At 38.3% G+C, this 10,423-nt stretch overlaps 1 protein-coding gene across 1 annotated transcript; it reads right to left on the bottom strand.

Annotated features, from left to right (window-relative positions):
- Positions 1–4,024: 4,024 nt before the first annotated feature.
- Positions 4,025–6,684, bottom strand: LOC149211183 (putative LRR receptor-like serine/threonine-protein kinase At5g48740). The gene is made up of 8 exons (XM_089394569.1): positions 6,620–6,684; positions 6,249–6,349; positions 5,859–6,055; positions 5,647–5,773; positions 5,501–5,560; positions 5,183–5,369; positions 4,933–5,065; positions 4,025–4,844 (listed from the first exon to the last, which is right to left on the bottom strand). The coding sequence occupies exons 2-8, from the start codon at positions 6,337–6,339 to the stop codon at positions 4,593–4,595; spliced, it is 1,047 nt and encodes a 348-aa protein (XP_089250695.1). The 5' UTR covers positions 6,340–6,349; positions 6,620–6,684; the 3' UTR covers positions 4,025–4,592.
- Positions 6,685–10,423: the final 3,739 nt, after the last annotated feature.

Below are 10,423 nucleotides of genomic sequence, written 5' to 3'. Positions count from 1 at the left end.
CTCGAATAATAAATCAGAAGCCTCCCTGAAAGATTTGGCTGACTCATTTTTGCATAGGATAGCAGCTCGGGAGAAAATTCTTCCTTACACTGATGTAGTCAGATGGGTGGTCGAACAAATTCCTGTCTCTAATAGGACGTTTTGCACAGTTGATGGAAGCATTTTTGGTTCATTTCAGCCTGACGACTTGAGGAAAATGTACCATTTTCCCGAACCTAAAAAGAAATACAACAAAGCTTTTCTGGAGAAATTCACAGAAGAGAATGAGACGGAATCAGCCCCGATTAGACAGTGGAGACAAAATCCCGCAAAGCACAAACATGAATCATCGGGTAAGTACTCCGTGGATTCCTTGGCATCTCCTTACTGTTATGCTGGGGCAATGATGTGTAGGATATGGAGAATGCATGATTTAACAAAATTTACTATCGAAATGGTTCCTTTAATGGAAGCGGCTGTTAGTAGTTATGTCATGGATTGGGAGAATATATTGTCTGATAAATTAGCCTCTACAATTCTTTATTTTAGATTCAAATCACGCAAAACCACCAGGATTATTCCCCCCTTCTATTACAGTGCTTATGTTATGGACATGCTTTGCTTTAATTCCGAATACCCGATACTTGGGTGGAGGTGGACGCCACAAGACCCTAAGCCAATCCACATCTATCATCAGATGTTATGGAAGGCACATTATAAAGACCACTTGTATCAAATCTGTAATAGTTTCATGTTTCCTATATATTATGCCATTTTTGATAAGCCTACCCCAAGGATTTCCGAGGAGGCAGAAGTTGACTTGACTGCTGTGGGAAATTGGTTCGGGGAAGATAAATTCACATATATACGGGTGTTTGGTAGTGCCACAAGACCTCATGTCCTCCCATTGTATGTACCGAATAAATTGTTGGCACGAGAATTAACTTACCAAATCACAACCGCTGGAACGTCCAAAACTCTTAGGACTTCCAAAAAGCAGCTATGGCCCATATTCCCTTTGAGATGCGATGTTTATACCATACTTGATTGGAAACATGCTGAGAAGGAGGTAGAAAAAATAAATATGCTCAATATTGCAACCATTCCTAACAGGCAATTCGATCCCTGGAAGGTTGCCTATAATGTGTTTGAATAGGTGAAACTTATTAAGTTTGACCATAAAAAGGATAAATTTGATGATTTATTTTTTTCAGCAGAATCATTGTCCCAGGTTAAAACATTGGCCAAGATGAAATATAATGACGAAGGATTGGTAGAATTCAATAGGCTCAGAGAACATAGGTTGCAAACTCTGCCTCTGGATTTATTGGCTACTACACCAACAACTAAGTCAAGCAAGCCTGGGCAGAAGAGTATTGGCGAGCCTCCTGCTACATAGAAAATTCCCGAAAAGGGAAAAGAGAAGGAAACAGAGCAAGAGAAGAAAACAGAGCATGAGAAAGAAAAGAAGCAGGACAGTGAAGTTATTGATTTAGAGACTCAAATTGATCCCAAACTCCTCCAAGAGTGGTAACAATTTGACTCTATTATAAACATTCCCGAGACTCCACCAGGATTCAGCATACCCCAAGTGACAGTCAGTCAAGAAACAACCACAACTACGGTTCCAAGTGAAGGGACCAGCGGCCTACCTAGTAGCAGGGATGCGGAAATAATTCCCAAAGATCCATCCGATCAGATTGTTTTACATATAGAAGACATATCACCATTAGATGTCTTTTACAGTCCTAAACACAGGGCTATGGTGAAAAGGCAGAGGAAAAGGAGGAGACTTGATCAATCTTCCCTTTTGCCAAATCAAACAGAAATGGCTAATGTGGTGTGGAAGGAAGAATTGAACCCTTCCAATGACCTTATGAAACTCTCCCAGTATGACGGAGCTTATTCGGTAGCCACCATGGATAAAGCCTCGGAAGTAAGTAGTCTCCTTAAGGAAAAAGATCAAATGATTGGTTCATTGCAGTCACAGATGTATGAAGCACAACGAAAAATAGAACAATTAGAACAGCAACTATCAGCACAGTGGCACACAAACAACCAATTAAATGAGCAATTGCTCAAAGAAAAATAGAGGATATATTCGAGTGCAGTGCAGAAACAAAAGGAATTGTCCGAAGCATTGGCCAGATTAAAGGCGATGAATGAACAAGTGAGCAAGACTAAAGATGAGCGAATCGCTCAGCTGTCACAAGAAGTAGAAAAGTTCAGAAGCCTTCCTCAAGTAGTGGAGTTTAGAACAGAAGCTCTACAAATCAATAAGGGATTGATTACATAGCTAAAACTGCTATGTCGTAACATTTCTTTGGCTGAACCTCTTTGTGAGATTACTACATCAATAGTTGATAAATCAGTTGAAGCTAGGCAGGATTTAGAATAGGCCGATGAGACCTTGACCAACTTTCTTGTTTGGCAAGACTCCAGTGAAGGACAGGCTTCGTATCTTCCCAAAATTCTAGAGTCACACAAAGACATCATGTTCCTAGAATAACAGATGCAACTAATGAACGCTGAAAGAGAAACCTCAAGATGTCGGTTATCTACTAGCAATTTAACTGAATTTGTCAATGACACTCTTTATCTGTCCAATATGATTTCACATTGTAATATAGGCAAATTGACATCGGCCAAAGCCTTGGAACAAACATGCAGTCAGGAATTGGAAAATAATGGAAGACTAATCACTGGCATCCAAAGTTTAACTTGGGATGCCTTTTGGTTTTTATTAATCAAGCCATACAGTCAGAGGGCCGCACTTAAATGTTTAACTGATGCCATCAGTTACATGATCCCCGAGATCCAAGATGCCACATATTCAGCTCAACTGAATTCTCGCCTAAGTCGCCCTCCAAAGTTGCAACTAATGTTAGATATCTGCTAGCTCAAGCCGAAGGGGAATCATAAAAAATAATGAATCATGTTGCCGACTGAGGACAAGCCGATTTTGAGGAGATATTCATAGCATAGTTGTATCAATTAAATAACACTTTTATTTTGTAATTAGTTAGATTAATTAATATTTATAGGCCCTTTGATGCATTTAGAAAGGGTCCTCAGTTTTTGTATGAGACTAAAACCTGAAAGTTGCACTATTGTACTTCGGGTATATTTTTTTATAAAGACTGAGCTAGTATTCCAAATTTCAACGAAGAAGCTTTTATGTGGATGTGTACTATTGCCTTGACATGAAAGTATCTCTGAGTTGAAAAAAGGAATTCGAATTGCGATTGATATCAGGAATGATTTACAGCACATATGGTACTACTATCTATGATCTAGTTTCATTCTTTTATGTGAATCGTTATTTGATTACTCTTGCTATCATTGAATATATGTATGTGTTTTCAACAACATTCCTTGTATTTTTCACTATTGGATGTTTAAGGGATGCTATTCTTTTAGTCATATATGTATCAGTGATATATAAAGGATAAGTGTAACAATGTTTTATTGATTACTTTGTTCAACTATTTGAACAAAGCAATTATTATATGAATGAATGTCTTTGTTTAACAAATAGAGTCATCTATATGCTTATTTGTAAATAGAGATTATCAAACGTTGCAATTAGAAACAAAAATTTCCCGGGATAGAATAGTTATTCATATTTTTTTACTTTTTTAGATTAAATCATCCATCCATTATCATTTTATTAGAAAACCACTCACTCATCCATCCCCTTTTTATTCATCATTGGGAAACTGGTCCCATTATTTGGAGCCGGAGCCACCACACCAAACGAAAAGGAGCTGCACTAAGGTCCGGAGCGGGTGGTTTTCCTCGATGTTGTTGCAACAATTTTTGAGGCATCGACAAGACCCAAACCCTTCAGCGACTGCAGAAAACAAAATTATTTTGACAATGTAACAAGGGCGGGAGCCTTGCGTGTACATTCAACATACACTCTTCTTGGAATTTAGCCTTGGAAAGCAAGTCTTCGACTCCAAGTTACAAAATCTTAATTATTTTGACAAAGTAACAAGGGAGGAAGCCATTCATTTCCCGTTCAACACACACTTTTCTTGGCATTTTACCCCTGGAAAACAAATATTTGACTCCAAATTACAAAATCTTAAGTTAATTGTTGAAGTTGGGTGGAAGTTCCATCGGACAAAAATAAATAAATTATAGTGCATCATCACTCGGCCGGGATACCTTCTGCTTGCATACTTGTCTTCGATTTGATTTAAATTCCATGTATGGTTTTGATTTGCCACTCATTCCACTTTATTATAGTGCATCATCACTCGGCCGGGATACCTTCTGCTTGCATACTTGTCTTCGATTTGATTTAAATTCCTTGTATGGTTTTGATTTGCCACTCATTCCACTATGACACAGTGGACGTCACTTGACTTATGATACATGACTGACTATTCAAATTTGCTTGGGTAAACTATTAGTTCCCTCTTTTATGAAATCAAGATCACATCATCAACATTCAAATCTTCATGTGATATTATAGAAAAAAATGTGACGTGTTAACAAATTTTCGTTAATCTTCTAATTAATATTTTAAAGTGCTTGAAATGGGAACAAGAAACATCCGTCATCTGAATTATAAGTTAGAACTTAGTAAATTCAATGTTTTAATGTTACTCTTGAATCTTTATAGGTTTGACAACGACAACCTTCTTTAGCTTTACTTTCTCATACATGAAAGCCTCCTTCAGCTCTCCTACTACCTCACTCATGCTGGGCCTCCAACATGGTGTATGCTCAACACATCTGAGCGCTAGTTTGGCAACCATAGTGATTGATTTCATGTCATATTTTCCGTCCATATCCTTGTCTATGATTTTCACCATTTTTCCAGGGGTTTCATTGATGGCCACATAGTCTTTCACCTGTGATGACGTGCAAATATAATTATTCGTACACATACTTAAAATGAAAGCCTACATTTGGATGATTAATTACAAATAAATTCCTTACCCATCTCAAGAGATCAATTTCTTCCTCAGGTCGAGTGTGATCGAGGGGTTTTCTCCCACATATAATTTCTAATAAAACCACACCAAAACCATATACATCGCTTTTTTGAGTGAACTGTCCAGTACTTATATACCTGTAAGAATATCCAACGATAAAAGTGAAATTGCCGTGGCTCTTAATAATTAATCGAATTCCTGGGGCATCAAAAATAATATTTCGCAGAGAAATGCAAGGTATATGTGTCATTTACGCTGGATCCGCGTATCCCAAAGTTCCTTTCACTGTATCCTCGATAGGAGCCTTCCGATCCATTGTCATCATCGACAAACCGAAATCGACTAATTTTCCATTCAAATCGCTGTCGAGGAGGATGTTTGAAGTTTTCACATCCCTGTGAATTATCATTGGAATACAACATACGTGCAGGTATTGCAGTGCTTCAATCAGAAACAGATAAGGAATATGGTTAATCACGATTTCTCTTATTTAGTTGTATTCAAATACATAAAATTAAACAGCGCTTACACTACAAAATTGTAGTGTGAAAAAAAGTATTTATATAAATTACCCTCAGCCACATCGATTGCTATTTTGAGCCTGCTTTTCCAATTTAGTTTGGAAAGTCCTCCTGAAAGACAAATTTATAATTAAATGTATACTGCTTTTGTTGCAATATCAAATCAACCAAACAACATTCCTGGGAAACATACTTACCATAAAGATGGTCCGTTAAAGACCCAGACATGTACTCGTGGATAAGCATAGGCTGTTGGGATTTAGCAAAACAGTAACCCAGTAGAGACACCAAGTTCTTATGATGGACTCTAGAAAGCAGATCCACCTGTTAACAAAGTGAATCTGTATACATCAATTTTACCATGCTCACATATATTTTTAGAAGCGAAATAATTCGAAATTGGAATTACCTCAGTGAAGAACTCCTTAAATCTTTCTACTGAATTGCACATTTCTACTGCTATCTCTTTTCCGTCCGGTAGTCTACCAAGGAACACCGGTCCAAGGCCACCAGACCCAGTCTGCTGACTAAAGTTTTCTGTGGCTTCCACAATCTGGTGTAGGGTAAAAACCATCGATTCGTCTGGGGTAAAACCCATCGATTCGTCTGTAATCATATAAAATTCGCAAAGTATGAAAGCACCGTCTATATGGGGAAATCCCACTATATTTCATATTAGAATGTTCTTAAAATGTAAGTTCTTGACCTTCATTATATAGTTTTTCCCAGTTTTTATTTTTTTCTTCTTCTCATGTTTTTCCCCACATGGAACATTGAACATCTGCATTTATATTCTCACCTTTATTGAGAGGCAGCTTTTCGCTGAATTTTTCCCCGGCACGCTGCTTTGCCCTGAATTTCTTCCAAGATACGGTAATACCCGCTATCATCACTAAAGTCCTGAAAAGCTACTTAAGTTGGTAACATAGGGAAAAACATAAAAGTTGATACAAACAGATGATATGAGCTTGATCAACCAAAACTCGATTCTAACAATGAATCTGGTGAGGAACTTGATTCTAACAATGAATCTGGTTAGGTGTACTTATGCTTAACTGACTCTCCTAAATTAACTGACTCTCCTAAATTAAGCCAATTTCTAACCATTTTGGAAATGACACCCTAAATTATTTGTGGTTTCTTGAATACAATCCCCGCCCTTATACATACAGATAAGGATTTCCAGAGTATCTGCAACACACCAAATGAGGGATTTTCACTGTAATCGTGAACCTCCTGCAGTAAGATTTTATAAACTTTCAACCATTTAGGTATTACTGTTGTACCGCGCATTCCTTGCTTTGCTGGTAACAAAAATATTAAATAAAAAACAGAACTTGAACATTTGATAATGGAAATTGTTGTGAATACAAATAAATGCTATATTGCTCAATTCAATGAAAGCTCGTCGAAAACGTGTGCACGAAATATACAGGTGAAACAATTGTTCCATATAAACCTGCGATAATAGTAAAGAGATTGTAATATGATATTTAGGGATTAAAATTCCCTTTAGGATATAAACATGGAACTCTTTAGGGTTTCTGAGATCAATACCCAGTCTGGAAAATTAGCACTCAAGTTGTTGTTTTGAAGATGTATGCACAACAAGCGAACCCATCCGCAGCAGTTTTCTTTGAAAATGACTATCAAGACAGAATTTATGTAAAGAAGAAACACTTGCAAAGAGAGAGCTTATCTCCAGAGGAAACGCTTACAATTTCTCCAGCAATCCGGCAAAGGTCCGATCTGACGGACTAATTGCCAGTAATCGATGCAAACCCTGTGGAAAATAAGACTACAATCAGGTATCACTAACTATTGTTATTCATAATTATTGATCCTATTTATAAATTTGGAATATCTTTTATAATTTATAATTATATTTATAAATTAGAATCTATATATATAAAAAATAATTTCAAAATAATATAGCTTATTACTATATTTAATATTTATAATATTGAGGAACAATTATCAATCATATTTACAAATTTGAAATGCACAATATGTCGTTCCTTGTTCTTTTCTCGTCGTGCCAACTAACATTCGCTCCTTGTTCTTTTCTCGTCGTGCCAACTAACATTCAAGCGATGAAATATAATATTACGGATCATTAAAAAAAAATCCAACAAATATGGGCCATCGTTCCTTCTTCTTTTCCCGTCGTGCCAACTAACATTCAAGCGATGAAATATAATATTACGGATCATTAAAAAAAATCCCACAAATATGGGGCCATCGTTCCTTGTTCTTCCTGTAAACCAGAAGTTTGTCTCGGACTCTATGATTTCGATGAAGAAACCGTTCACTTTGATGTGACTTGAGCATTTGCCTATGAAATCGATCACTGGATGCTCGTCAGCTCGCTTTTATCCTGAAATATGGATTAATATAGTGTTGTTAAATTATTTAAATTGAATTATTTTGTTGTTGATTTGTAAGGGATCGATCACTGCATGCTCGTCAGCTCGCTTTTATCCTAAAATATGGATTAATATAGTGTTGTTAAATTATTTAAATTGAATTATTTTGTTGGTGATTTGTAAGGGATAGATTTTAAGCATTTCACTTTTATTAAATGTCATTGTGTCACCAAGGAGGTATGGGCACTATAACATAGTGAAGCATGACCAGTGTTAAACCTGCAAGTACTAGTGGGTCTTGGTGGATTCTATGCCGAGCCAGGTCACTAGCATAGAACCCGCATTTAAGATCCAAACTTTGCGGGTATCTTATAGAACTGGTCTAACCGTATAAGACCCGCAGGTATTCTATAGGACCTATATAGAACTAGTAGAGCTTCAAAAGGCACAAAATGTTCAATTCTTTTATTTTTGTTTTTATTTTTTTAAATAGCCCATCAAGAACACAATAATACAATAAGGAACCCAAAATGCTTCTTTCATTAACTAGAATATAAGAGAGTACATGACAGAATATAAAAGGCTCAAGGCCAGCTCATCAAATACCGAAAGAGTACTTTTCATAGAACACCACTGACACGAATGGACATAAGCAAATTCGAAGACAGTCCTAGCTCTTCTGTAACCAATCCGACTCTCAGGATCCTGCCCTTGCTCACCCACTTCATCACCAACCCCTTCCTCATGATCTCTTTTGTTTTTTATCCTTTGTTCTACATTCCCACTGCCAATTTCGTTTGGTTGAAGCTGCCCTTGCCTGCCTTCTATTTCCCTTGCTTAGCTGCTTCTATACTCTTCCGCCACATTGTCGCAACTTCCCATTCACTCCCAGTTCTAGTCCCTTTCCTTTGGCTGTCAGCTCCGCAACCCAAACCATTGTCCCTGCCCCATGTTCTTGACCTTTCTTCCCACCAAAATCCAAAACGAAGGCCCCAACAGGCACTGACTACAGTTCTTTGACTCATCCCCAAGTTAATCTATCTTCAGCGTTGTCAACTCTGTTGTTGCTCTTGGCGGTGTTTGTCATTATTGTTTGTTGCTGTGTTGGTTCCTCCTCTTGTGGCACTGTTGCTTCTTCCCTTGGGTGTGTTGGTCCTGCTTCGTGTGGGGCTGTTTCTGCTACATTTTGGCCCTTCTTTCCCAAACGAAGGCCCCAACTCATTTATTGCGACAATTGTTTCCTGGTGGAAGCAGTTATAATCTTCCAATGTCGTATGCCAGATGCTTGTGAAGGTTTCTGTCTGTTGGAGAAATTCGGTCGCTGATGTGTAGTTTGGTTGCTCGAGCCAGGCATTTTGCAAGGGTGCTCCACTTTTCTTCAACATCATCACATACCTCTCGTGTTTACGGTGACCTCAGATCATGAATTTTATCTTTTGTTTTAGCCACTTCCTCCTTAATTTGTTGTACGATGTCCTCGAGAGAGACGATCTCGTCATCGATTTGCTTCAGCTGGCCTTTGTCCCTATAGTCTTTCTATTAGCGATGCATTGCTGGAGTTGTTGGCAAAGTGGATAGCTTGGCTGGTTTTTCATGGACAAGCTGCCTGACCAATCATTGACTTGCTCCAGTAGCAAATAACCATCTATCAGGGCATCAGTTAGCAAGCTTTTAGTGCAGTGGAAGTGTTGAGTTTATGCTTGATCTCCATGATGCAGCTTGTAGTTGGATTGGGAAACACTACTCTCGCCATATCTAAACTCTTCTTCAGCTCCTTGTTGGTGGCCACAAGTTCTGTGCATGATGTCTGAATATGCTCACAACAGTTGGCCAAAATGATGGCCGAAAAATCATCAGGCGCTTCAATTACTAAATTGACCACAATTGGCCAAAGTGCTCTTAGCTTTGATTTCACTTGCTCGACCTGCGATTGTTGATTGTTATGTCAGAGTCGATCTCACTCAATCGTGATAGTGACAATTTGTTTCTTCTCCTGCTCATGCTTGGCAACCATGTCATTGTTTCTCTGTTTATCCCTCTGAGCTACCTGTTGGATAAATCCGAACAGTTGTGTAGATGACCAATGCTGAAGGTTCTTAGGTTTCATTGTTGATGGGTCCAAGAAGTTTCTTTACAGGGTTTGGCCGCTAGCAATGGATTTTTCTGAGTGGCCTTGGGGGGAAGTTGGAGGCTATGTGGTTTCAAGAAATTGGGGAGTAGGAGGGATAATTACTCACTTTGGAACCACTGGGAAATTTATAGGAAATGAGGCTTCAAACAGTTCGATCATAGTAGAGTGTGGTTTTGATGTGATTGGTTCTTCGCCTGGGAGTTGGCCCATTCCTAGCTATAAGGATACTAGGGATGTTTGAACAATAGTATGGCCTTCACCCCTATTTAGTGACTTGTTGGATTGGATAGCCGAATTGACTTCCATTTATTTTGTGGTTATTCAAGTACCTCGAGGGACTATGTTAGATAGGGTCATGAAGGTGGAGGTTGTATGGGGGGATGGATCCCGCAACCTGGGTGAGACAGTAGAGGTACATTGTGGGTTTTCTTCAAAAATTGGGGAGGTCGATGCTAACTAGAGTCCATCTTCGGTGAG

The sequence above is a fragment of the Pinus tabuliformis genome, chromosome 1_2 (genome assembly GCF_031772625.1).
Source record: "Pinus tabuliformis cultivar Carrire ecotype Pingquan chromosome 1_2, CPIR1, whole genome shotgun sequence".
NCBI classification, from domain to species: domain Eukaryota; kingdom Viridiplantae; phylum Streptophyta; class Pinopsida; order Pinales; family Pinaceae; genus Pinus; species Pinus tabuliformis.
The sequence above is the reverse complement of the archived record's forward strand: the minus strand, read 5'-3'. Positions and strand labels throughout refer to the sequence as shown.

Coding starts and splice junctions, on each gene's coding strand:
- LOC149211183 (XM_089394569.1), bottom strand. CDS start 6,339: ATGATAGCGGGTATTACCGTATCTTGGAAGAAATTCAGGGCAAAGCAG. Junction 6,056..6,248: donor AAAGCTGCCTCTCAATAAAG/GTGAGAATATAA, acceptor ATATGATTACAG/ACGAATCGATGGGTTTTACC. Junction 4,845..4,932: donor AAATTGATCTCTTGAGATGG/GTAAGGAATTTA, acceptor ACGTCATCACAG/GTGAAAGACTATGTGGCCAT.